The sequence below is a fragment of the Felis catus genome, chromosome B4 (assembly GCF_018350175.1).
Source record: "Felis catus isolate Fca126 chromosome B4, F.catus_Fca126_mat1.0, whole genome shotgun sequence".
Taxonomy (NCBI): domain Eukaryota; kingdom Metazoa; phylum Chordata; class Mammalia; order Carnivora; family Felidae; genus Felis; species Felis catus.
In genome coordinates, this window is record NC_058374.1 from 131,663,072 (window position 1) to 131,689,626 (window position 26,555).

The following is a 26,555-nucleotide window of genomic DNA, read 5'->3' on the forward strand; positions in this document are numbered from 1 at the left end:
GCGGGCGGGGACCGAGGCCAGCGGGACGCCCGCGCCCGCGCCCGGCCCACAGCGAGGGGGGCGGGCGGCGGTGAGTAGGCGGCGGCCGGCCGGGCCGGGCCACGCGGGCGGCGGCTGCTCGGGCAGGTCCGGGCAGGGCCGGGCAGGGAGCAGCGAGCCGAGCCGGGACCCCGCGCCGGAGCCGGAGCCGGAGCGCGGTCACCCAGGCCGCGGCCCCGCCTCCTCCCCGCCCTGCGCCCGCCGCCCGCCGGTCGGCGCCCGCAGCTCGGAGCGGCGCCGGAGCCGGAGCTGGAGCCGCCGCCGGAAACCGGCCCGAGCGGGGCCCGGGGGTGAAGCCTGATCCCGGCGGCGCCCGGAGCTCATGGCGGGGCCGCGGGGCGCGCTGCTGGCCTGGTGCCGCCGCCAGTGCGAGGGCTACCGCGGCGTGGACATCCGCGACCTGAGCAGCTCCTTCCGGGACGGCCTGGCCTTCTGCGCCATCCTGCACCGGCACCGGCCCGACCTGCTGTGAGTGCCGGGGTGGGGGGAGGCGGGCGGGCCGGGGAGTAGGGCGGCGCGGGCCCGAGCTGGGGACCCCCGCCCCCCTCAGTGACGCGGAGCCCAGGCGGTGGCAGGCGCCGCCCCCCGGAGACCGAGACGCCGACCCTGCCGACGGCCCCGAAAGACTTTGGAGGCACTGAGCCCCCGCCACCCAGGGGGGGGGCCCCCCTTCCCCACGAGGCCCCGCCCCGCCCCCTGGGACACCGAACCTGTCCCCCCTACTGGTCCGTGGCCTAGGGGCACCGACCCCGCCCATAGGGCACTGATTTCCGCCAAAGGGACGCTGAGCCCCCGTAGGCCTTGACTCTCTGAAGGGGAACCGAGCTCTCCCTGGGGACCCTGGGCCTTTCCCCGCACCACAGTGCTCTCAAACAGGCGCACTGAGCACCTCCCTCCCGGAGAGGGAGGCATTGAGGCCAGTCCCCTCTGTGAGGGGTTCCCCTTGCTCACTTCTGTGGTTCCCCCAGGCCGTCTTGTCTCCAGCCCGGCACAGAGGAGACCCCCGTTAAGAGTGGTTGGACGGGTGGATATACACCCCCTACCTCCCACCGCAGTTAGGACACACATCTGCCTCCCAAGTGTGTGCCCCACAGCCCTGCTGTCCTCAGTGGGGCTGGGTGGCTGAGTGAAGGCTCATAAGGTCTGTCTGACAGCCACCACGGGGCTGCTCCAGGGTGGGAAATGGCCCCTTCTTCCCCCCAGCTGCCCAGTGGGGTTCTCATGGAAAAATTTATTCCGACCCCCCCCCCCCAGCAGTTGGCAACTTGGGGCTTTGACCTCAGCTGGTCCTGCCTTGGGCCCTGGAACCTCTTCCATTCATTCATTCACTCATTCCTAAGACACCAAGTGAAAATTAAGCTGGGGCCCGCCACTTCTTGGGCTTCCTGTCTCATCTGCAACTTGAGACCAAGAGGTCCTTGCCTCTCTCGTGGACGGCGCCCCCGACGGGGCTCCCCGAGCCAGGCGGGCTCTGCGGTCTTTCCGTGTCTGTTCCACTGCAGACCTGTGCTCCCCCTGGGAGCGTCTGGGGAGGGGGGGGCTCTGATGAGGGAGAGAAGGGAGGAGAGGATTGCCACAAGGTTTCCATGGTGCAGATGCGCTTGGTTCACTCTGTACCGGGGGGTACAACGTCTGCGTGCCGTGGGGCCCTGTGTTGGACCCTGGAGCAGAGGGTTTGGGGGGACGTGGACGCGGAAGCGAAGCAGTTGAGGTGGAGACGCACACGGGCTTCTGCCTGCCGTGGGACAGGTGACAGCTGCAGTAACACAGACACAGGGTGGGTGAGCTCAGGAGTGGGGCTTGGAAGGAGGGAGGAGAGGGGCACCCACATTGGGCCCGTGTGTTGGAAAAGAGGGCTCACGGGATCTTCTGTTTGGGCTGGGGGCGGGCCGCGAGGCGGGAGGCAGGGGACAGGGCCAGTGTGTGAAGGGACCTGAGAGTCAAGCTAAGCTTGTTGGGCCTGAGCTTACCAGTATCAAAGGGCAGGCTGCTGGGTTTTGTTCAGCTCCCACGTGTTCTAAGTGTGTGACCTTGGGTAAATCACTAGACCCGCCTCCGGGCATCAGTTCCCTCGTCTGTAAAGTGGGGTTGATAATAGGACCGACGTCACAGGATTGGTGTGAGGCAACAAACGCGTGCAATTAACAGTAGTTATTGTAAGTTGCGTGATTAGAGAGTTGAGTATGATGAGTGTGTGTTATTCCTTCCTTTACTCAACAGTGTTACAGAGTCACCACTCTGTGCTGGGCCCTGCCTGGTGGCGGAGACGGCAGGAGCCAGGTGATGGCAGGTGCCAGCCAGAGGGGGCCACCTGAGCAGAGACCGGGGGAGGGAGCGCTGCTGGGGCCTGTAACGCGTGGCAGGGGGGACCCGAGATACAGCTGGCCCGGAGCGCCAGGCTTGCTGACTCAGGAGGGGGGATGGAGCCACGGGGAGCTTTGTGGGTTTTATTTTATTTTATTTATTTATTTATTTATTTATTTTTTTAACGTTTATTTATTTTTGAGACAGAGAGACAGAGCATGAACGGGGGAGGGGCAGAGAGAGAGGAAGACACAGAATCAGAAGCAGGCTCCAGGCTCTGAGCCATCAGCCCAGAGCCCGATGCGGGGCTCGAACTCACGGACCGCGAGACTGTGACCTGAGCTGAAGTCGGATGCTTAACCGACTGAGCCACCCAGGCGCCCCAGCTTTGTGGGTTTTAAGCAGGGGAGGGCAGCTCCCCTTCTGAGAAGAGATCCGGAATCCTGTCTAAACATTCATTTGTAGAGCAGGCCAGTGCCCGGGCCACCAGCCCATTGCACAGCAGAGAAACTGAGGCCCAGCTGCCACATGAGGCGTAAGGAGGATCTCCGTGAGAGTAGGGACAGGGTAAGGGCCGAGGGCAAGAATCATCTGAAAGGTTCAAGCTCTTGGAGCTGTGGGCCCTGCCTCCGCTAGGGGGTGGGGTTTGCCCTCCTGAAGGGGCTGGTTCATTGTTCCCCACCCCTGCCCCCCTCCCTCGAGGACAGAGACCATGTGGGTTTCATTTTTCGGTCCTTCGTCTCCCCCAGAGCCAAATAGAACTTCCCAGGGTTTTTGAAAACTCTTAGAGAATATCTGTTACTAAAGTCCAGATGTTGATGGGGGACAGAGATGGGGGTGGGGGAAGAAGCTGGAGGAAAAACCAGTATCTCAGGGGCCCTTATAGTTTTCACACTGTTTCCGGAATTTATTCATTCAGTGAACATTTATCGAGCACTTACGAAGTACCGGGAATGGCACAGGGCATTGAGGGCACAGGGTGAACAAAATGTGACCCCAGCCTTCTAGGAACACTGCCAGGGAGGCTGAAATAAACTGCCAAGACTAGTTGCCTTTGTCTCATTGGGTCTCTGAACAAGCCTTTGCTGGGGCTGGGCTGGCGACTGCTCACCTATTCACAGAGCAGGAGGCTGAGGTTTAGGGATGTGAAATAGCTTGCTTATGGCCAGACTCTTAGGCAGTGGCAAAGCAAGAGGACTTAGGGACCCGGCTCTGGGGTCGGGGGAGAGGGAAGCGACCCGGCCAGGTGTGGCAAAAGGGCTGAGGCTCATACGTAGTCAGCTCCCCTGTCCTAGTCCACCCAGCCTTGGGGCACCTCCCTCTGGGGTTCTCAGGCTCCCTTTCCTGCCTCTGCCCACGGTTCATTGTCTGGGGCAGGAGGAGAAAGGCATGCTTGCCCGCTCCCTTGTATCACCGAGGCCTGCCTTTCACCCCGCCCAGACTCAACCCTAACCCTCCCCACCAACCTGGGAGGTGGTCTTAGAGCTCCCCCAACATACAGATGGGAAAAGGGAGGCCGAGACGACTGGTGACCTGCCCAAGGCCACACGGCCAGGCCCGGAAGAGCAGAGCCTGGGACTCTGACCTTGGAGGTGGTGCTGCCTGCTCTGGCCTCTGGGCCCACCGTCTGGGAGAGTCAAGGCGGCACTTTTCATCCATAGGAGGGCAAGGCTTTTGGCGGGGGCACCCGGGAGGCTGACGCGCAGGAAGGCCGTGCGAGTTGGTGTGGCCTCTCTGGGTTTGTGATATGCAGAGGAAAAGTCCAGAAATGTGGCTGCTTCTCGAGGCCGAGTGGCTTCCCCTCTCTGGGTCTCAGGGTCCTCATCCGTAAAATGGGATAAATACCTGCCAAATAGAGTTGCTACAAAAATAAATTCCAGACAGGAACTCGGCACAGGTCAGCTATCTGTGGCTGTTCCTGTTGTTACAAACATTAGTCCTGGTCTTAGTGTTGTCTTTTTTTTTTTTTTTTTAAAAGCTTATTTGTTCTGGGGCGCCTGGGTGGCGCAGTCGGTTAAGCGTCCGACTTCAGCCAGGTCACGATCTCGCGGTCCGGGAGTTCGAGCCCCGTGTCGGGCTCTGGGCTGATGGCTCGGAACCTGGAGGCTGTTTCCGATTCTGTGTCTCCCTCTCTCTCTGCCCCTCCCCCGTTCATGCTCTGTCTCTCTCTGTCCCAAAAATAAATAAACGTTGAAAAGCTTATTTGTTTTGAGAAAGGGAGAGGGAAGGGGAGAGAGAGAGAGAGAGAGAGAGAGAGAGAGAGAGAGAGAGAGAGAATCTCAAGCAGGCACAGCCCTGTCAGTCCACAGCCCAACTCGGGGCTCGATCTCACAAGCCATGAGATCATGACCTGAGTGGAGATCAAGAGTCAGATGCTTAACAGACTGAGCCACCCAGGCGCCCTTTAGTTTTTTCTCTTTGCCACTGACTCAGGACTCAGCTTTCTGGTACAGTGAGAGGAGGGATATTAAACTTGAAAGCTTGGACTTGAGCCCCGCCCCTTCAGAGTGATTTCCAGCCTCTGCTTGGATGCCGGAGGGGGCCATGAGCTCATCCTCTGCCCCCTCCTGGCAGACCTGGCTTTGTGAGCATGAGCTCGTTGCCTTGGTTTCCTCCTGGACTGTCCACAGACCCCGCTCCCCCAACCCTGCTGAGGCCCACACTGGGTGGGATGAGGTCGGGGCCACCGTTCCTTCCAGACTCCATACCCCTGCCCCAGTCACCTCCTCAACGCTCCTCCTCCCTTTACCTTTTACAGAGATTTTGATGCGCTTTCCAAGGACAATGTCTTCGAGAACAACCGTTTGGTGAGTCCCCAAGTGGGTGGAAGCTCTGTGGGCTTGTAGAGGCTGTGGGCGTGTGGAGCGGGGTGGGAGTGGGCAGGGGTGTTGCAGGGCAGGAGCTGAGGCAAGGGGGATCCTGGACCAGCTCCCTGAGAAGCTGCTTTGCACTGGGGCCCTGCCTGCTCCTCTCCCCACCCCCTTCTTCCTTCTGGCCCCCCTGTGTCTGGATTACCAGCCGGCCCTCCTCCAGGCCATCATGTGGGGCCAGAGGGGAGCCTATAGTCTCGGACCCTTCATCCCACTGAGGAGGGGAGCTGGGTCTAGGCTGAGGGGCGCCCACTAACCCTGCCTCCTCCTCCTCTTCCTGTTGTGGCTGCTTTCCATACCCACTCGTGCACCTGCCCCCGCTCCCCCCACTGCCTCTACCACTCCGCCTTCCCCCACCCCCGCCCCCACTCCTACCCTTGCACCCTCCCCTCTACCCCCCACTCCACACCTGCCCTCACCCCAGGCCTTTGAAGTGGCCGAGAAGGAGCTGGGGATCCCTGCTCTCCTGGACCCCAATGACATGGTCTCCATGAGTGTCCCTGACTGCCTCAGCATCATGACCTACGTGTCCCAGTATTACAACCACTTCTCCAGCCCGGGCCCAGGTGAGAGGGGACCAGCCCTACAGGGAGGCTGGTCCTGGGGGTGGGGCCGGGGATGTGCAGGACTGTTTTTCTGAGCGTTCAAAGGGGCAGCCGGGGAGGCAGCACATCATTTATTCGCCAGATGATTCACTGAGGCACTGACATATGGACCGAGTACAACAGCACCGCGCTGGGCCCCGGGGGTGCAGCCGTTCACGATCACTGCCCTCGTGCAGCTCACAAGTCTCCTGGGCAGAAAACACCCAAACCAATCGCCGAACAAAATGAAGGTAGAGAGACAAAGCAGGGCGAGTTCGTTCGCTGCCTGTGAGCTCACCTCTCTGGCACTCGCCCTCACTTCCTGTTTGCTGATACTTCCCTGGGGTTTTTCCTCCCAAGCCAGCGAGACCTTCAAGGTCTGAACGAACGCCGAGAGGCTGGGGAACTGGGGGTGGGGCTGGGGAACTTGGGGGAGCTACAGGGTACTTCTCTGCCCTGAGGTTACTGGCTGCTGAGCCCCCTGCCCCGGGGCATCCTCCTGCAGAAACCTCCCTTGAGGACAGCTGGGCCTCTCCTTCTGCTGAGAAGACATGGGCCCAGGGGCCCAGAGGGGAAGCGAGGAGCTCAAAGTCACATAACAGGAGAGCTGAAAGGCTGGGCAGGAATCCAGCTGGTCTGACACCTGTGCTGGGTCCCCGGGGGCCTTGCCTCCGCTCTCCATGTGGACCGTCCCAGACAACCTCTTTAAAAAAAAAAAGTGTTCTATAAAGACAGATTTTTTTTTTTTCTTGCTAAGAGTAAAACATACTTCCTATAGAAAAGGGAGAACATAGAGAAGAGCATAAAGATGAAAATAATCTGTTACCCACCCAGCCATAGAGATCGATAGTGCAATTGAACACATACCGTTATGTGTGTTTTGGTAGAAATCAAAATGAAAGTATTTCCTGAGCACTGAGTCCTTGGTGAGAGGCAGTAGGGTGGTAATTAAGAGCACAGACTTAGAACTTTAGCTTTGCCCTTGACTCTCTGGATGACAGTGGGCCACCATGGCCCTCTGCCTGCCTCAGTTTCTCCTTTGCGATGGGGATAAGGGTAGCACCCGTCTCTTAGGATTGATGTGAGGAGCGAGGACCTGCGAACCTGTCTGGTCCTTATTTAGGGCTCCAGGTTGATACTATGACTTCTTTATTTCGTTGGTTAGAGTTTTAGCCTGTGTACCTAGAATTACAATTCAGTCTTTACCTTCTGGAAGGTCCCTTGTTTCCAAACCCTCATCTCTTTCAACTGAGCTCTTTTCTGGGCGGCCACCCTTCCGAGGACCTGTGAGGCAGGAGGGGTGGGGAAGGGCCCTCCACCATACTGTTGCTCGTGCCCGCTGTATTCTTGGGTCCTCACCGGGCGACCCTGGTGGGCCCAGCTCCCCTCGCGGCGTCTGGGTGGGATCACCCCCGTTCTTATCGCTAAAGGCACAGTTGGTGCTTTTCAAACAACTTGGCCCCTAAATGCAAACCATTTTTCTCCCACCTGATGTTCAACCCACGGAAACAACAGCAATGTGTCCCCACCCTGGGGGCAAAGCTGGCTGTCAGGCTTCCCCAGATGGTCCTGTACTGTACTTTCTGGGCAAGTAGAAGGATTTCAAGGGCGATTTTGACTAGACGTGACTTTCGCTGGACTGGGTAGCTTTGGAACCTGGCCCTGGCTAAGACACCACAGCACCGTGCCGAATGTCCCCCCTGCACCAGGCTCCGTGGTGCCAGTGACCCTGGGCACGGCAGCTGACCCCTGCCCTCCAGCAACCGCGGCATGGTCTGGAACCAGAGTGTGAGTGAAAGAAGCCCGGTGGCTGTGCAGAATGGGCAGTCACAGGGTGGCACGGGTGAGGGTCATCCTTCTTTTTTTTTTTTTCCCAACATTTTTTTAAATTTATTTTTTTTGGGACAGAGAGAGACAGAGCGTGAACGGGGGGAGGGGCAGAGAGAGAGGGAGACGCAGAATCGGAAACAGGCTTCAGGCTCCGAGCCATCAGCCCAGAACCCGACGCGGGGCTCGAACTCACGGACCGCGAGATGGTGACCTGGCTGAAGTCGGACGCTCAACCGACTGCGCCACCCAGGCGCCCCGAGGGTCATCCTTCTTAGTGGGGCCCCTGAGAGTCTTTCCCGTAGCTCAGTTTGAGCCGCTCGCTGCCCCAGCCATAGTCATAGTGAATTGTTTTGTGTTTTGAGTCCGTCACATCCCTTCTCTGCTAAGCCTTTCTTCGTGGTGATCCCCCAGCCCCAAACGTCATCTTCTGTTCCACTTTCCCCACCCACAACGTTCTTTCCTACCCACCTTCCCATCTTCACATTTTGCCTCCTCTAAGCAGCCTGCCATGATTTACCCCCCTCCCCCCCCCCCCCCGGTGCTCTTGTGGCTCCCTGCCCTGTGGTGAACACATCAGACTCTGTTCATAATATTTTGATCACTCCTCCCTCTTCCCCTGCAGACCATCTCTGTCCGGTGCACGGCTACGTAGCCCCAACACCTGGCCCTTGATCATTCATTTAACAAATATTTACCGAGCCCCCTAGGGGGTGTGCCAGGCGCTGGGGAGAGAGCCGAGAACAGGAGGGAGGGAGAGAGAGAGAGCACAGGTTAACAGTAGGTAGTATAACTGCAAAGAAGTCTGATGAAGGAGACAAATCATGGAACTGGGGTAAAAACCAGTGGGAGGATGAAGAGGCTACTGGACGAGTGGTCACGGAGGGTCTCCCTGAGGAGCTGACATCTGAGCTGAGCGTTGGACAGAGAGAAGAGGGAGGGCATTTGAAGATCTGGGGAGGAATGTCCCAGGCAAGGGGCAGCCCAGGGGCCTGTGTGCTTCAGCGGGGAGTGGGCAGGACAGAGGGGATGAGGACAGAGGGGGATGATGGAGGGTGCTCCTCGATCAGGCTGCCCCGCTTCCAGAATCTCTGACGGTGACTCATCACACACGTTCCCATCACAGTCCAAGTTCACGCATGTATGTGTCACTGAACCAAGTTTCAGGAAACGATTCTTCCCCTTAGTGACATGTGATACACGCAGGGGCGCCTGGCTGGCTCATTAGGTACAGCACGTGCCTCTGGGTCTCAGAGTTGTCAGTTCAAGCCCCATGATGGACGGGGCGGCTCAGTCAGTTGAGCGTCCAGCTCTTGATTTCAGCTCAGGTCATGAGCTCAGAGTTTGTGAGTTTGAGCCCCGTGTCGGGCTGTGTTGATGGTGTGGAGGCCGCTTGGGATTCCCTCTCTCTGTCTCTCTCCAAATAAATAAATGAACCTAAAATAATTCTTAAAAAAAAAAAAAAATAAAGTTTGTCAAGTGGTATTAAAAAAAATTTTTTTTTCTACGTTTATTTATTTTTGGGACAGAGAGAGAGGCAGAGCATGAACGGGGGAGGGGCAGAGAGAGAGGGAGACACAGAATCGGAAACAGGCTCCAGGCTCCGAGCCATCAGCCCAGAGCCCGACGCGGGGCTCGAACTCCCGGACCGCGAGATCGTGACCTGGCCGAAGTCGGACGCTTAACCGACTGCGCCACCCAGGCGCCCCAGTCAAGTGATATTTTAGACTACAGTAAGGAACTTGGGTTTTATTCTTAAAATTATCAAACCGTAAAATTGACTTGTTGGGGTATATGGTTTTCTGAATTTTAGATTTTTATTTTATTTTATTTTTACATGTTTATTTATTTATTTTGAGAGAGAGAGAGAGAGCGAGCTTGCGCACAGCGTGAGCAGGGAGAGGGGCAGAGAGAGAGAGAGGGAAAGAGAGAGAGAATCTCAAGTAAGGTCTGTGCTGTCAGCACAGAGCCCGACATGGGGCTCGATCTCCCAAACCTGAGATCGTGACCTGCGCTGAAATCAAGTGTCAGACGCTTGACCCACTGAGCCACCCAGGTGCCCCAGGTTTTTATTTGAATCATGGGGTACAGAGTAGGCGCTCGGTGGATATTTGCTGAAATCGTAAAGGAGTGGAGTCTCAGAGGGGGCTGGTGGGGTACGGTGGGTCTTTTTTTTTTTTTTGCTTGAGGGAGTGCAAGCAGGGTTCTGGGCCACACCAGCCCATTTTCCTGAATCTTCAGACCAGCGCCACGTGTCTCCTCTCTTTTCCTTCCCTCCAACCCCCTTCCCCCGGTGGGAAGGAAGCCACTGGTCCTGCCGCATACTGGGCGCTGCTAATTCTGTGATCCTACTGCTGCCTTAGCGTTTACGCTGCCCCTGAGCGGTAGGAGTCACTGTCCCACTTAGTGGAGGCTCAGGGAGGTTAACTAGCTTGCCCTTGCCCTTGGCTCGGAAGAGGAGGTGTCCGCTGGCCAGTGTGAAGTCGGGGCCTGCTCTGGTCCAGCTGTGTTGGGTGGTCTGCCCAAAGGCGATAGCTGTGGAGCTCAAGTTGTAGGCCAGGTGGGGGCCTCCTAGGACTTCAGGGTCTCTACCTGCCTCAGGGTCTCCCTCCTGTCTCTTGGCAGCTAGTGTCTCATCACCTAGAAAGGCCCAGGCACCCTCCTCCCCGCCATCCGGAGCACCTACTCCAGCACAACCAGGAGACAGGGCTCAGGTAGGCAGATGCCTGGGGTGGGCGGGCTGGGGCCACTGCGGGGTTCATTCTTGGTGCTTGTCCCGTTGGCTTTGGCCGTAGAGCCTCATTGGCCAGGGTGGGTGAGGGGGCATGGGTCAGATTCCAGTCCTGTTCTGTGGGCAGGGAGCTCCTTCTCTTTCTCCAGGGCTTGGGGTAGAATCAGGAGGTGCCAGGCCTGGGAAGGGGGCATGGGACAGTCTGCAACACTGACTCTGCCCTCGTGGCGCTGGCAGGATTTACACGTTATCATAGAGCAGATACTCCCCAGGTTCCTGTTGAGACAGGGTTTTAGCTTCCCAGCATGATTGCATCGTATCCGCTCCACACCTCTGGGACGTCGGTATTATGTGTCGAGAAAACTGAGGCCCCGAGAGGTTTCGTCACCTGTCCAAGGCCGGTCCCCTGCTCCCAGATGTTTAGAGGAGCCACACTTCAAATGTGGATGGCTCTTCCCGGTGTGCAAAGGGCTTTTCCCCCTTCCCAGCTTCCCCTTGCTGGAGGGGCTCCTGAGGGACGGGGAGCTGGTGCAGTGTGGGTGCCCGGTGAGCTGGGGCTGAGACAGTCAGGGGCTCTAGGATTCCGTCTGCAGGAGGGAACCCAAGGCACAGAGGGTGTGAGAAGCAACCTCAAGGTCACAGTGCTTGGACGTGGGGAAACCGGGATTTAAATCTGCAGCCCCAGGAGGGGAGGCAGAGAAGGCAGACGAGGTGGGCTCACGAGGACAGTCACCCGTCAGGGGCCAACCTGCAGGGATGAGAGAGGGGAAGGGGTAATACAGCCAGGAGCCGGCTTTCTGGCCGGGAGGGCCCCAGAAACCGGAAGTCAGGATTTTTGTTTCCATTCTGACCCGGTGACCTTGAGCCAGTCTCTCCCCCTGTCGGGGCTTCAGTTTCCTCATCTGCAAAGTGGTGACTGTCTCCCTCTGCTCCTCCGGGGCTCTGATGAAGTCCATTACTACTGCAAAGCTGATGCGGACGTGGGGGGGCAGTGGCTTTTGGAGGGGAGGGGGACTATTCTTTAAAAAAATTTTTTTTTAGAGAGAGAGAGAAAGAGACAGAGTGCGAGCAGGGGAGGTGCAGAGAGAGAGAGAGAGAGAGAGAGAGAGAGAGAGAGAGAGAAAGGGAGACACAGAATCCGAAGCAGGCTCCAGGCTCTGAGCTGTCAGCCCAGAGCCCGACGCGGGGTTTGAACCCACGCACCTTGAGATCATGACCTGGGCCGAAGGCGGACGCTCAACCGACTGAGCCCTCCCCGGCGCCCCGGAAGGGGGCTTTTCTTAAACGGGCTGGCTGGTGACCACACCTCTACCCCCCCCCCCCATCTGCCCACCCTGTCCCTGCAGGGTGAGGAGCTCTCCTCCGGCAGTCTGTCAGAGCAGGGTGCCCACCGGACCCCCAGCAGCACGTGCGCGGCCTGCCAACAGCACGTGCATCTGGTGCAGCGTTACTTGGCCGAGGGCAAACTCTACCACAGGCACTGCTTCCGGTGAGTGGCGGGGGGAGCCTGGGGGGGCAGCGGGCTTCACTCCCCCCCCCAACACCCCATTTCCAGGGAGGGAGATTTCATGGATTCAGCACCTCAGGGGGCCAGGCACATTGTGGGGCTCTTCGTGCCGGAACATCTTCCTTATCCCCATTTTACCGATGAGCACACTAAGGCTTAGGGAGGGGAAAAGGCTTGCGCCCTCACGGAGTTAGGGAAGGAGCTGAGCTCAGGGGTTCTGCCTCCGGCGCCAAAGGTCTCTGAGGCTAACGACCTACTGACAATTCAGGAGCTGCCTTAAACGCCCTTGAGAAAAACAAAAAGGGTTTTTAAAAAATCCCGACTTGTTTTCAATGTGTGGCTCCCAGGGGAAGTCAAGTTTAAAGAAGATGGAATAAGAGACAAGGAAAAGACAGATAACTTAGAAAACGTAGAAGAACAGTTTATTTATTTTTAATTTTTTTAATGCTTATTTATTTTTTGAGAGAAAGAAAGAGAGAGAGAGAGACAGAGAGACAGGGGAGGGGCAGAGAGAGAGGAGAGAGAGGAGAGAGAGAGAGACGCAGAATCCGAAGCAGGCTCCAGGCTCTGAGCTGTCAGCACAGAGCCCAGTGCGGGGCTCGAACCCATGAACCACGAGATCATGACCTGAGCCAAAGTCGGATACTTAACTGACTGAGCCACCAGTCGCCCCGGGAAAACATTTTATATGCTGCGAAAAAGCAATTAGAAAATAGTCGAGAAGCCAGTGACTGAGTTACACAACATGCATTCGACTCTGGGTTAGTTTGTGTCTATGTGAGTCTCTGTGTGTGTGTGTGTGCGCGCGCGTGTGTGTGTGTGTGCGCGTGTGTGTGGTCGCATGATGGCCCGGCCTGGAACCCCAGGGGCCTGATGGCAGAACTGAGGTGTCACGAGGGAAAAGTCTCAAGCAGGCCCATCGTTACACCAGCACAATCACCTTTGGCCACGAGCGCGGTGTTTTAAAGACTTTTCACAGTGTCTGCCAGTGGAAAACACGTTCGACACTGTGAGAGTTTTGACACGTGCGTGAAAACCTATGTAATCAGGTGCACAGCTGGCATTAGAGTTCCCTAAAACGATATAGTCTCGCTTGTGCGATACACTCTGATGTGTCGTATTTCATTCTATTTCATAAAACAACACCGGCAACAAAACCCACGTTGCCTGGAAGTCCAGTGTATTGAGACCGGATCCAGGCTGGCAGGTGGGAGGAGGGGAGGGAGGGAACGGCCTTGGCTACCGGGGGAGGAGTAGCCGGGGTCCCGGCCCGGGTGCCCGGCTAAGTCGACGCGCCCACCCCACCTTCTCCCCGGCAGGTGTCGGCGGTGCTCCAGCACGCTGCTCCCTGGAGCTTACCGAAGTGGGCCTGAGGAAGGCACCTTCGTGTGTGCGGAGCACTGTGCCAGGCTGGGCCCGGGTGGGCGGTCGGGGACCAAGGCCGGGCCGCCTCTGCAGCCGAAGCAGCGGCAACTTGCAGAAGAAGCCGAGGATGTGGACGGAGGCGGCCCCGGCCCTGGTGCACCTGTCGGGGCTGAGGTGGATGTGCCCAAGGCCGGCCCCGAGGCCCGGCCCCAGATCCCCACCAAGCCCCGGGTTCCAAGCAAACCGCAGGAGCTGGGCAGCTCTCCGGCCGGCCGCCCCACGCCTGCCCCGAGGAAGGCGTCTGAGAACACGGCCCCGACGCCCCCCACGCCCCGGCCCCGGTCCAGTCTGCAGCATGAGACCCCGGGGGAGCCGGGTGGTGGCAGCGGCTTAGTAAATGGTGAGCGAGGGTTCGGTGGGGCCCGGGCGCTTGCAGGGGTGTGTCCGGGGTTTGACTGTGCGTGTGCACTGGGAGCACTCGTGGAGGCCTGAGCTGGGCCCTGGGGCCGGACGTCCTGCTGAGGCCGATCTGTGCCTTCGAGGCACCGCCAGTGTCAAGGGGGAGATGGGCACAGACGGAGGGGTTTCTGGAGAATGTGGGAGCCTGTCACGACGGGGTGGGGGGCTGTTGTGGGTTGCATGGAGGCCCCTTGGGGGTCAGGGGGAGCTTTGAGGAGAAGGTGATGCTGGGCCTGAGTTGAGGCAGTGTTTCCTGTCCGCACTGGGGACGTGTCCGCGGGCCACTCGCGTTCCCCCTTCTCAGCTGAAATGCAGATGGGGTTTCCGGGTACCCTGGCCTGGCCCCTATGACCGTTCTTTACCCGTCACCTTTGGGGCTTATCTAATGTCCCTGAGTGCCAGGCCTTGGAGGTGCAAGGTTGCAGGTGAGGTCACCACGGCTACCTGGAGTCCCGGATCTGCCAGCTAGAAAGGGAGGGCGCCCCAGGTTCCCCAGTGCCCGACTCTGCCGCCTTGCCCACAGCCGCCCGTGGAGGCCTGTCTCACTCTCCTTTCCCATCTAGGAAGGCTGCACGAACCCCCCGTCCCCAAGCCGAGAGGGACCCCCAAGCTGTCTGAGAGGTACGCTGGCTCTGAGAGGCTTTCCTGCATCGGAGGCCCTGGTGGTGGGAATGGGGGTGTTCCTGGGGCCTGGGGGGGGCGAGGCCTCCCGTGGGCACATGACTCACCAGCACACCCTCCCGAGGACGCGCAAGGCTCACTCTGGGTGGGGTAGGAGCGCTGTGCCCGCCTCTCCTTCCCTGAGGCTCCCCCCGGGGTCCCCACTTTGGGGCAGTAGTCTGGTGGAGACAGTGCCCCCGGGGCCCCTTTACGTCTCTAAGCCTCTGCTGCCCTGTGAACGTGGGAGAGCGAGGCCTCACTCAGAGAGCTGTTGTGAGAATTGGCAGCTGAGTACAGAAAGACCCAGAAAAGCTCAACTCTGTCCCCGGCTCAGGCCCTCCACCCTGGGACCCTGCGTCCTGCGTGCGGGCATCTATTTCCAACTGTTCTTTGGAGCTGTGCTTCCCCTGTGTGGTCTGTGAGGGAGAGGGTGGGCCCCAGCTGAAATGGGAGTGCACTCAGTGAGCGCTTGCTGTATACAAGGCACTCTGCCCATTGGATCCTTATAATAACCTTGTGAAGTGAAGACTATTGTGCCCCTTTCATAGGTGGGCGACTGTGGAGAGAGGCTGGGTGACTTTCTCAGCCTCATACAGAGAGCCGCTGTGGGTCCTTTCCTGGGCTGGGCTCATGGAGGCTGTGTGATGTGAAGGTTCACGCTCTCTGGGCCTTAAGGGGCCCAGCCGACGTGTGACTGTAACAGTGCATTTCGGCCTTGGACCCAGACTGGCCCCCCCTGGGCTGGGAGAGAAGGGTGCGGTTTCTCATCTACCTCCTTGGAAGGAACTGTCAAGAGAGAGGAAGCTGCTGTCCCCCCGCCCCCTAATGGTTTCTGCCTCTTCCCCACCTCCGTCCAGGACACCAGCCCCCAGGAAGGATCCCCCATGGATCACACTGGTGCAGGCAGAGCCAAAGAAGAAGCCAGCCCCCCTCCCCCCGAGCAGCAGCCCCGGACCTCCAAGCCGGGACAGCAGGCGGGTGGAGAACGGAGGCGTGGCGGAGGTGGCCCAGCAGAGCCAGGTGACAGCTGGCCTGGAGCCCAAGCCCTACAACCCCTTCGAGGAGGAGGAGGAGGAAGAGGAGCAGGAGGCATCCCCAAATGCACCCGGCCTGACCACAGGCCCCGCCCTGGCCCACTCGGAGTCCACACCCAAGTCCCTGCACCCCTGGTATGGCATCACCCCCACCAGCAGCCCCAAGACAAAGAAGCGCCCTGCCCCCCGAGCGCCCAGCGCCTCCCCACTCGGTGAGTGCCACCATCTCTGGGAGCCCCCCGGAGCAAACTCGGGGCTCGGCTGCCTGGGTCAGCCCAGGGCTGGGGAAGGGTGTGTGGTGCGGTGGGATCCCCGCCGGGCCAGGGGCCACGTGTGTCCTCTCATTTAATTCGAGAGCAAACCGGTGAGGTGGGTGGTCACACTCCCATTTTGCAGGTGAGGGAGCTGGGGCACAGAGAGGGTAAGTGATTTACTCAAGGCCTCATAGCACGTAAGCAGTAGAGACAGGATGTGTCAGGCAGGAGGCTCCAGACTCTATACTCCTAACCCTTCGTAGTGCGCCCGCAGGTGAGGTGTTGCGAGGGTTATATGTGCGCCCCAGCCAGGGGTTCAGCGCAGCCCGGCTCGCGGAGAGCGTGCGGCAGGGGTTGGCTTGAGTCCGCCTGTCTAGTCACCACCCTCCAGTTGCCGGGCACCTGGGACTCTGACCTGGCTGTGTGTGACACACGCGTAATGACCTTGAGCGGCTCCTTCCCTGTGTCCGTCTTCAGTCTCCCCGTCTGGAAGATGGAGGTGGCGGGCCGGCCCCAGGGCGCTGTGCCCCCTCCTCCCATTGCGCCCTCTTGCGTCCAGGCACGTCGTAGTTTTTGTCGCTCGCTGTCTTGCGGTTTTCTCAGGCCTTGGGCCTGGTCGCCTCCCACCGCGGCTGGGGGGTGGCCCTCAGGACCTCAGCGGGAGCCCCTTAGACGGTGGGACTGAGAGCACGTGCTCAGTTCCCTGCTCTGGCCCCTGCTGGAGCCCTGGGACCCTGGAATTAAGGGTGGCTGGCAGCTTCCGGATGCTTCGGGCGGGATGAGTGCTGAGTCCCACATAGCTGTGTCAACCCCAGCCCTTCCCGGGCAAGTGCCTTCTCTCTGGGTCTGTGGCCTCATCTGGAAAACACAGAGGGTGGTACTTCGAAGCACGGTGTCCATCATCCACGTGAGGACTAGCGCGACACGGGGCGGTGCCTGGCCAGGGCCGGCCGCTGCGAGGGCTGCTGGCTCCTTCCCTCTCCTGCTGGTCGGGGCAGAGGAGAGGCCAGCCTTGATTCCGTCTGCCCTCCCCTCCTCTGGCAGATCTGCCCCTTCCATTGGGCTTTGCCCTGGGTCAGATCGGACGTGGGGGCGGGGAAGTAGAGGCAGCCGCCATGTGCACGAGGAAGTGGGGAACAATGAGGAAACCCGGGACGACAGGTGTGCCATGAGGTGGCACAGCGCATCCCAGGGTGTGGGGGATGAATGCGGATGATTTGGCCCCTCCTGACCTGGGTCCTAGCACGTAGCTGTTCTCTGGGCCCCGGCCTCGACTGGACGCGGGAGGACTTGGGTTTCCAGGGCCACCCCCAGCCCTGTGGAGAGTGGGGGGCGTGAGGTGAGGCTGTACCTCCTCGTGTGGCGCTCACGCGTTCATTTGTTTGCCCAGCTCTCCACACCTCCCGCCTCTCACACTCGGAGCCTCCCTCGGCTACCCCGTCGCCAGCCCTCAGCGTGGAGAGCCTGTCGTCCGAGGGCCCCGGCCAGACCCCGCCTGGGGAACTTCTGGAGCCACCGGTCGTGCCCAAGAGCTCCTCAGAGCCTGCAGTCCATGCCCCTGACACCCCCGCGACCTCTGCCAGCCTCTTCGCCAACTCCTCCCTCTCCTCCTCTGGGGAACTGGTGCAGCCCAGCACAGACCGGACACCCCAAGCCAGCCCTGGCCTCGCTCCCGACACTAGGGGCGGCCCGGGGCCCCAGCCAGCCAAGCCCTGCGGTGGCGCTGCCCCCACGCCTCTCTTACTGGTTGGAGACAAGAGCCCCGTGCCTTCTCCTGGAACCTCATCCCCGCAGCTCCAGGTAAAGGTGAGTTCTCCCCGCCTGCTAAGAGCTACTGTCCTGTCCGATGGATCTGTCTGGTGGTCTGACTTATTTACTGACCCGGATGTGTCCCTCGGCCCATTCACGACTGTATTTGCGGAGGCACGGATTCATCCACCCGTCCACCCGTGCGTCCGTTCCCCTGTCCCCATGCCTGGCCCTTCACGTAGTGATGCGTCCGGGCCCCTGTTTACTTGCCTGTCCCACGTACTTGTCCCATCGGGACCCCTTCACCCAGCCACCGTCTGTCTTCACATCCTTCTGTCCACCTTTCCATTCTCTGAGGCCCTGCTTCTGCCAGAGGCCCCCTCCCAGGCTCACCCCAGGCTCTGTCTCCTCTTGGGGGTAGAGTGGGCAGGGGGCTCGTTTTCCAGGTGACCTTCGTGCCTGTTTGTGTAACTGTTTCTCAGTCCCGTGCCAAGGACTGGGGGTCGTTAGGGATCAGGACATTTCCTCTAGGCGGCTAGTTCCTGAGGGCACCTCTCTTGTAGCCACAGTCCTTTTGGGCCACCAGCTTCTGATGGTCCACATCTGCACACTCTCTGTAGCCCGCTGGGGCCCAAGGCTCTGCAGCCCCCGGGGGCAGGGTGGCAGGACAGCTCATGGGGGTGGGGGGTGGTGGCCGTCGTCATGGTCTGACGGACCTGACAGAGGATAAATCGGGGGAGAGGGCTGAGCTTTCGGTCCAGACAATTTAACCTGCCCCGGCCTGGGCAACGGTGTCCTAGCCAGCTCTGCCACCCGCCTGCTGTGTGACCTTGAGAAGGCCCTGCCCCTTCTGTGGGCCTCGGACTGCTCTGGGGAGGCCCAGGGTTCCTTAGGAGGGGCAGGTAGGGGAAGAGGTCAACTTTGGACACCTCCCCCTTCAGGCAGCTCCTCTGAAACGTCTTCTTCCCATCCTGGGGTGTGTGTAAGGTTGGCTTGACAGTTGGTGCTGAAAGGCTGAGAACCCTGAGGAGCTTGGGGGCCTCGGGCAGTTTGGTCCTGCTGGGCCCCTGCGGGCGCTGCCCTGTGGGAACCCAACCCTGTCTCCTTGCCATGCCTGGACTCAGGCCCTGGTACTTTCCCCGCTCGAATTGGCAGGCGAGGCCCTGTCCCAGTGCTGGGGCGGCCTGGCTGTGCTGGCCTCGGAGGGGGCAGGGGTCTCCGCAGAGGGTCAGACAGATGCAGGGCTGTGGATACGTGGAGGGGGGTGCAGCAGAGACAGGGTAGGGGTCTTTCCTGGACAGGGAGGAAGCCACTCTTTTCCTCCATCTATTGGCCAGATGGAAGGTGGGATCTCTGCTTTCACACTTCCTGGCCGGGCGGGGCCGGGCAAGGAGCTTCGTTTACCTCTCTGAGCCCGAGAGCCTGCGAGAAAAGGGTGGTCGTGAGGCCTGAGTGAGCTGTCTGGCCCTACGTTCCATGTCCTGACCACTGCCCCGGTGCTCGACAGCTGCCCTGGCCCTCGCTTGGGCCCTTGGGAAGTGCATGACCTTGAGCCAATCAATTAACCTCTCTGAACTTGAGCGTCCTCCGCTATAAAATCGGCCTTCCAATACCCGTTTCGCAGAGAGGTTGTGAGAACAAGAGTGTGGAAAGGCATCCAGGGCAGCAACTACGTGTGGCAGGTGCTTGGAAGTGGAGATGTTTGTTGAATGCCTCCGTGCATCCGAGACTGAATGCTGGGAATCTCTCTCTGCCCGGGCTGCCTCCTCCCAGGCTCCAGGCCGTGGTCCCATAGCCCGTAGTCCCGTAGTGATCAGGCTACAGCAGGGGGCGGCAGAGGGGGGCAGGGCTTGTCTTACTGCCTCTTCCCCAGACTTATCCTCTGCCATTCTCCCTGCCTTTAGTCTTCCTGCAAGGAGAATCCCTTTAACCGGAAGGCATCACCCACAGCATCCCCAACCACAAAGAAGGCCACCAAGGGATCCAAGCCAGCCAGGCCACCTGCCCCAGGACACGGCTTCCCACTCATCAAGCGCAAGGTACCAGCCACTCGGCTGCCTGAGCCCTGGGGACCCCTCCCTTGGCCGCCTCAGGCATCCCCTGGGGCTCTCCCAGAGGATGGGCTGTCTGGGCCGCTGCCCTCGGATGCCGGAGGAGGTTTAGCCTGCAGCCAGGGGGATTTTGAGCAGACCAGCTGTTCTCAACCGGGCGCAATGAGTGGTGCATTTAACTTGTTACTAATAATAGTTCAAGGATCAAAGCACTCACATGATATACTTCTAGTTAAACAGATTAGAGCGTTCTCGAGTTTATCTGTCCACTAGGGTCACTCTCTCACATTGTGGTATCATTTCTGGAAGGGCAGAGAAGCGGGGGGAGGGTTGCCACGAGAGGCAGGAAGTTGTGCCTCCCTCTGGGTGTGCCTGTTGGCCCTGGCTGGGGCCAGGGGCATCAAGGGGCTGTGGCTGTCCCCACCGCCACCCTTCCCTGCACTGGGGTCCTGTACCCGGCCACGCTGGGGGGTGGGACACAGCCTGGGGCCCGGGTCTGTGGTGGCCAATGCTGGCCAGAAATGGCCAAAGCTCCTGGAAGCGGGCAGGTGGGAGGAATGGGCTGTCCTTCAGGTCACCGGGGCATTGTCGGGCAGGTCCAGGCTGACCAGTACATCCCCGAGGAGGACATCCACGGAGAGATGGACACTATTGAGCGCCAGCTGGATGCCCTGGAACACCGTGGGGTCCTGCTGGAGGAGAAGCTTCGTGGCGGAGTAAATGGTGCGGGGGCTGCTGGGAGGGCCTGGCGGGTGGGACTTAGGGGTGACGGGAGCCTCTCTCCCTGGGGGCAAGCCCCGATGGCTTCTTTGGGGGCTGGAAGCGCCGCCAGCCCTGGCCTCAGTGGGCATCTGGCTTCCAGAGGGCCGTGAGGACGACATGCTGGTCGACTGGTTCAAGCTCATCCATGAGAAGCATCTGCTGGTGCGGCGGGAGTCTGAGCTCATCTATGTGTGAGTCCCCCCCGCCCCCCCCAACTTGGCCCCCTGCTCCGGTCCCCAGAATCCGCAGAGTTTACAACGGAGAATCTTCCCTATGTTTCCTCGTCGCTGACAGCACAGGGCAGGGCAGCCATGCAAGGGGCAGGGTTAACAATGTTCCTGCCTTCTAGTTTCAAGCAGCAGAACCTGGAGCAGCGCCAGGCGGATGTGGAGTTCGAGCTGCGGTGCCTTCTCAACAAGCCCGGTGGGTATAGGCACACGTGCTCCTCTGGTACCCGCCCGGGGGCCTGGCGACATTTAGGAGTGGGCTGGGTGCTGACCCTCCAGACTGGGGATAGGCAGACACCGGGAGCAGGGCCAGAGGAGGAGAGCGCCGGGGGGTGTCGTCTGGGTCACCTAACAGGTGGTACACGGGCTCGAGCGATGGCAGGAGAGGGAACAGCATGGCCGGTGTGGGGTTGTGGACTCATGTGGCATCAGGGGTGACAAGGCTCTCAGGCAGCACCAGGCCTGGGAGCAGACTGGCCTGTTTGGGCCGCTCCCTCTCCTGGAACTTGTGGGTAGAGCGGCACCCACTGGGGAGGGCCTTCAGGCTCCAGGGCCCGGGGCTGCCCCAGGTGAGTGGGTGACAGCAGATGCCTGGCCATCAGGCTAGAGCATGGCAAGATTGCACCAGTGGTGGGAGGGAAGGTGGGTCCCCTGCACAGTGTGGCTCAGCGGGATCCTGGGAGTGGCTCTGGGAGAGGCAGGAAGGGCCTAGAATGGTGGAAGGGCAGCGGGAGGGATCGGGTGTGTGTGGAGTCACATGGTCCTGTGTTCTGCCACTAACAGGCTGGGAGCAGTCCCACTTGGGCTCAGGTCATGATCTCACGGCTTGTGGGTTCGAGCCCCGTATCGGGCTCTGTGCTGATAGCTCAGAGCTTGGAGCCTGCTTCGGATTCCATCTCCAACTCTCTGCCCCTCCTCCTGCTTGTGCGTGCGCGCGCTCTCTCTCTCTCTCTCTCTCTCTCTCAAATATAAACATTAAAAAAAATTAAAAAAAAAAAATGCTGGAAGCAGAGGATGGGGTGTTGGGGGGGGCGCTGGTTAGGCAGGTTTCTTAGTCTCTCTGAGTCTTAGTAGCTTCAAGTGTAAGACAGGATGAAAGTACCCACCTTGTAGGATATTCTGGCACCAGGAGACAGTGGGTAGGGAAACACTCCGTGCCCTCTGAGGGCCTGATGGTTGATGGTTATTATATGTGGCCGAGTTGGGGTCTTTGGCCATGACGTGTAGTTGAGCCACAGCTAGGCAGAGAGATCAGAGGCATCAGGGCTCTTGACCACTTCTTGGTCCAGGCAGTGGACCTCACTGTTCCCATTTCACAGATGAGGCAATGGAAAGCTGGAGGTTGAGAGTCTTGCCCACTGGTGGGGGGGCTGGGCTTCTAATCCAGGTCTCTGACCCTGGCCTGTTCCTGGACACACAGCCCTTTCTGTCTGCTGGGACAGTGGCCCTGCCTCTCCACTGACTGAGGAACTTAGGGGGCTGGGTGAGACCCAAGGCAGGAGTGTCTCTGGAAGCCACTCCCCTGCCATCTGTGACTCATTCCCAAATCTCCTGGAGGCTGGGGCACAGCCCCCGCGCCCCCCACCATGCAGAGGGAGCCACAGTGACATTCTGTGACTGGGGTGGGCGCAGCACCTGCACCCCCAGGCCAACCTGGGCCTGGGCATATTGTGTTGCTTCTCCAGCCTTCTGTGTGATGGCAGCACGTCCTGGGCTTGTCATCCTGTCCCAGATGTTGCCTTTGCAGAGATGTTCCCTTTGGTTTATAAGGCCCCAGATGAGGTAGGGACCCACAAAACACCAAAAGGGCTGTGGCTTGGGGGGTGTCAGGTTCCCCGGGCTCCAATCCTGGCTCTCCCCTTGCTGTGTGATACTGGTCAAGGACTTAACTTCCCTGAGCCTCAGTTTCCCCACATGTAGGTTAGGGACATAACCTCCCTGGGCCCAAGGTTTGGGAAGCGTCAGAGTAAGATTTGATTTGGGCCGTGACTCAGAAGCCCGTGCTGTCCCCAGAACTGTGCTGGGCCACCTGCTCCTGAGCTTTGGCAAGATGAGGTGTTAGGACATTGGGACAGGACTAGGGGGCCTCAGGATGTTTCTTTCGAGACAGGGAGGCCTGTGGTGCCAGATGTCGTGGAGGGAAGGCTAAGTGTGGGCACCCTTCCCCTGGGAAGCTATGGGCTGGATGAGAGGTAAAAAGGCATAGGTGGGCCCCTGGGTGGTCCTGTGGGATGGCTCGGGTTCTTGGGAGGAGGCTGGTGGGGCAGTAGGTACGTGAGACCTCAGGGACACCTCCTGGCTGGGCTCCCCGCCCCTAAGTTCCTGTCCCCTCTAATCTGCCCTCCTTCATGGCATTGTGTTAAGGTCCCGATGTGCCACTTGGGTCCACACACTGCCACACACTGCTTCTACTGTGCAAGGACCTAGGAGTCCCCTGTTGTCTCCCCCCCCCCCCGCCGCCCCACTCTGGCCAGCCCACCTTTGGAGACTCTTAGCAGGCCCAGCCTGAATCCCGCCTCTTCTAAGAAACCACCTAGTGAACATTTGTTGAACAGAAGCAGGAATGCTTCGGCAAGAGCTGGTCTCTGTTCTCAGAATGTGTGTTTTACTTGCCCTCCTGGAGCCCCCTTGAAAGGTTTTTTGGTAGGCATCCTAGTATGCTTTGTCTCTGCCAGGACCACCTTCGTTTCCCCCAGAACTTGTCATCCCCACCCAGCTGGGCCCCTCCTTTCTGTCCTCATAGGATCCAGCATGGGGGCAGCCCGCAGCCGCCTCAGCACTTAGGCATTGGTTCCTGGCTTCCTGGGAAGGCAGGCGGGTTTCCCCCCACTCATGCCCCCGACCTTTCTCCCTGGGCAGAAAAGGACTGGACAGAGGAGGACCGGGGCCGAGAGAAGGTGCTGATGCAGGAGCTCGTGACCCTCATCGAGCAGCGCAACGCCATCGTCAACTGCCTGGACGAGGACCGGCAGAGGTGACATGGCTGGGGAAGGGCTACCCCCGGAGGTTCCTTGCCGGAGGGGTCCGGAGGAGCAGGCCTGGCCAGCCCTGTCCTCACTGCCAGCGATCCCACTGCACCCTTGTTCAACCCTGTCGGAGGGACTCAGAGGCTGGAAGGGACTGAGAATATCCAGGCCTTCCTCCTGTGGGACCCTCGGCTTCCCTTTCTCGTTTCAGGGAGGAAGAGGAAGACAAGATGTTGGAAGCCATGATCAGGAGGAAAGGTGAGGCCCTCCTGGGGCTCTGGTTCACCAGAACGGTTGGCAGGCAGGTTGAACAACGGGTCGGAGCGGATGCTACAGGGACGTTGTGTGCAGACTCCCAGCCTCTCTCTTGCCGGGAGGGCCGTGCGTGGCGAGAAGGGCTATGGCCTGGGCTGGGAGTGGGGGGCTACGGGGAGGGCTGTGGTGGGCAAGGGGCACTTTCCTAGGGTGGCTGCCTGAAGCCAGGCATTCCTCCTTGACATCTGGAGCTGATCTCGGAGGAGTTGGCGGCCTCACACAGCAGTGCCTACCAGAGATGAGACGGTGCCTGGAATGGTAGAAAGGGCACTGGCCGGGGAGTCAGGAGACCCGGGTTTAATCTTGGTTCCATCGGTGACTCATTCTGTGGCTTTGTGGTTGGGTCTGGACTCTAGTCAGGCTGCTTGGGTTCCAGTCCCAGATCTGGAACTTACTGGCTGGGTGACTTGGAGCCAGCCGTTTCAGCCCTATAGGCCTCCCCCTCCTTGTCTGCAGATTGGGGGTGATAGGGGCACCCCTTCACGGGAGGACTTTTCAGATAATGCATGTAAATAAAGCACTTAGCCCCGGGCCTGGCAACTACAAAGAGCTCTGTTGGTGTTAGTTCATTTCAAAGGCCCACATTCTCGTGGTCTATAGGCAGATGATTTCTGAGGTTCCTTCCAGCTCTGTCCGTGTTTGCGTTGTAACCCACAGAGCTGAGCACCAGCCTAGGGGTCGGGCCTTTTCATGATAAATCTTGGCCATGCTTCAGAGTTCCAGACTGTTTTCACATTCGTTTATTTCCGGATCCTTGCCAGAAACCCCATCCTGTAGGCCCAGAAAGGTGAAGTGACCTGCCCAAGGTTCCACACGAGGTGGAGGGGCGGAGCTGGGCCTCCGTCACGGCCCCCGGCCTCTCCCGACGTACGCCCCCTTTCTCTTCTGCAGAGTTCCAGAGGGAGGCTGAACCCGAGGGCAAGAAAAAGGGGAAGTTCAAGACCATGAAGGTGCTGAAGCTGCTAGGGAACAAGCGTGATACCAAGAGCAAGTCCCCGGGGGACAAGAGCTAACAGCGAGGGCAGCCAGCTGGGACTTTCACCCCTCCTGGCTCAGCCCCTGGGCTGTGCTCCACTCGAGGGCGGCGGGGGGGTGGGGGGCTCCCTGCTTCCCATCAGGATCAGTCCTGAGGAAAGATGATGCAAGGGGAGGGGGCCTCTCGGTGACAGCCTCTCCCTCCTCAGGGTCCTGTTGCTGGTCTGGGCCCAAGAGTTTTCTTCCCCCTCCTCTGAGCCATAGGCAGCTGTGGCTCAGCTCTGCCCAGTCTGGTTCTGGTGATTCCAGATGCTGGGACTGACCCACGGAGCGAGGAGGGTCCTGGGTCCAGGATCCAGGGAGGGGCCGAGGCCCAGCACACCCGCCTTGCCCACCACCTAGCCCCTGCTGTGACGGGCAGCCCCTTGGTCCCTCCTCTTCCCTTCTGTACTGTGTCCAGATGGGATTCTTAGCTGTCACAGTTCTGACCTGGAGGTCCTTCCGCCCGCGTGGTCCGCCCATGGCGGACCTCCGGCCGGGGTCTCCTGCCTTCAGGCCTCTGCTGCTGTTGGCAGGCCAGCACTCAGGGCTTGGTGGCGCTGGCTTCTTCCTGCCCCAGCCCTGGCTCTGTGTCCCCGTTTTCCTTTCCAGTGCAGGTGGCCCTGAATCTGTTTCTCCTCACTCAGGAGCTCTATTTATGAAGTCTCATTGGGTTTGAGCTCATTACTGTGTCCTCAGACACAAACGGGCCTGATGGACAAATCCCTCCCTCTGTCCCTCAGAGTTCTAGGAGGGGCCTCTCTCATTTCCCCTGGTTCCATAGGAAACCTCACCCCCCGGAGCCACGGGGCTGGGCGGCCACGCCGGGTGGATGAGGGTCTCTGGGAGGCAGGCCCCATGGCAGTTCCAGTCCCCGATCATCAGCCGAGGGAGGATGTTTCACAGAGGTGCTAATCCTGGTTCCTTAACACATTGTAGTCTGACCCCTCACTTAGACCTCCCCCCACCTCCCCCAGGGCTGGGGATGGTGGGCCTGTTCCTGCGTGTGGCCGTCACCAGTCTGTCTACTCACACTCGACTGTTGTCCGTTCTCTCCTAACTTGTTCCCCCGAAGGACTGATGGCCACTGACCCCACTGAGATGGCCAGGGGAGAGGAGGAGCCGATGGGGACAATGGCCTTTTCCCCAGGGAATGTGTCCAACAGCTCTCGGTCAAAGCACTGTTGCTATAAGCTATCTCTGGGGTGCTCCAGGGCACCCCCCTCAGCACACCTCTGGGGAAAGCACGCACTGTATTAACTCACGAGGATTTTCCTCGCCAACAATAAACGGAGACAACCTCAGCTGCCGGTGCCCTGGAGCCTTGGGTGCTTTGCCCTTAGCCAGGTCTGCCTACTTCCCTGTGTCCGCCGCATGCCGTGGCCGGACATCTCTGGTCACCTGGGCGGGACCTGTGGGGCCGCCCCTGCCAGGGAGCCTTGGTCCTCAGTGCCTGCCACTGGCCAGGACTCTTCTGCAGCTGGGAGAGGTGGCTCCCGCACCTGCACAGCCCCTGGCGGTCTCCTTCCAGACGTGCCTGTTGACCTGGAGCTGGTCACCAACTCCACAAAGGCTTTCAGGGGCCAGGCAGGTCACATGCATGACCAGGCGGGGTATAACCTGAGGAGTGGCTCTGGCAGGCTGTCTGGGTGTCCGGAGACTCAGGTGGTGGGGACTGGGGTGAACTGGGGTGTCTATGCCCCCAACTAAAGGGGGAGGTTCTTCGTTACTTAAGTCAACTGTAGTTTGTGGGAACGTGGGCCCAGTGTTGCCAGACTCTTCCATTTCTCAAAAGAAGCTAGAAATCCAGATTGCGTGTGCGTGTGATTTGTAAACG

At 59.7% G+C, this 26,555-nt stretch overlaps 1 protein-coding gene across 5 annotated transcripts; it reads left to right on the plus strand.

The window, feature by feature from the left end:
- The first annotated feature begins 358 nt into the window (after nucleotides 1-358).
- On the plus strand, nucleotides 359-26,527 carry MICALL1 (MICAL like 1). Of its 5 annotated transcripts, XM_045062351.1 has the most exons (17): nucleotides 786-1,816; nucleotides 5,102-5,150; nucleotides 5,638-5,779; nucleotides 10,250-10,338; nucleotides 11,702-11,844; nucleotides 13,182-13,627; nucleotides 14,250-14,307; nucleotides 15,204-15,592; nucleotides 17,025-17,440; nucleotides 19,288-19,422; nucleotides 20,031-20,157; nucleotides 20,297-20,387; nucleotides 20,546-20,619; nucleotides 23,283-23,397; nucleotides 23,601-23,647; nucleotides 24,596-24,654; nucleotides 25,794-26,527. In XM_045062351.1, the coding sequence occupies exons 1-17, from the start codon at nucleotides 1,626-1,628 to the stop codon at nucleotides 25,797-25,799; spliced, it is 2,577 nt and encodes an 858-aa protein (XP_044918286.1). In that variant the 5' UTR covers nucleotides 786-1,625; the 3' UTR covers nucleotides 25,800-26,527. The 5 variants fall into 5 exon arrangements, with proteins under 5 accessions (XP_023113450.2, XP_044918285.1, XP_044918286.1 ...); XM_023257682.2 differs by lacking the exon at nucleotides 786-1,816 and adding an exon at nucleotides 359-507 and having other exon boundaries at nucleotides 24,596-26,527; XM_045062350.1 differs by having other exon boundaries at nucleotides 780-1,816; nucleotides 17,025-17,434; nucleotides 24,596-26,527.
- Nucleotides 26,528-26,555: the final 28 nt, after the last annotated feature.

Bases quoted from the DNA above. Each gene is read 5' to 3' on its own strand.
- MICALL1 (XM_045062349.1), top strand. From the start codon at position 1,626: ATGGTGCAGATGCGCTTGGTTCACTCTGTACCGGGGGGTACAACGTCT. The intron at 1,817-5,101 runs GTGGGTGAGCTC...TACCTTTTACAG, and splicing joins TGCAGTAACACAGACACAGG to AGATTTTGATGCGCTTTCCA. The intron at 20,388-20,545 runs GTGAGTCCCCCC...CCTGCCTTCTAG, and splicing joins GAGTCTGAGCTCATCTATGT to TTTCAAGCAGCAGAACCTGG.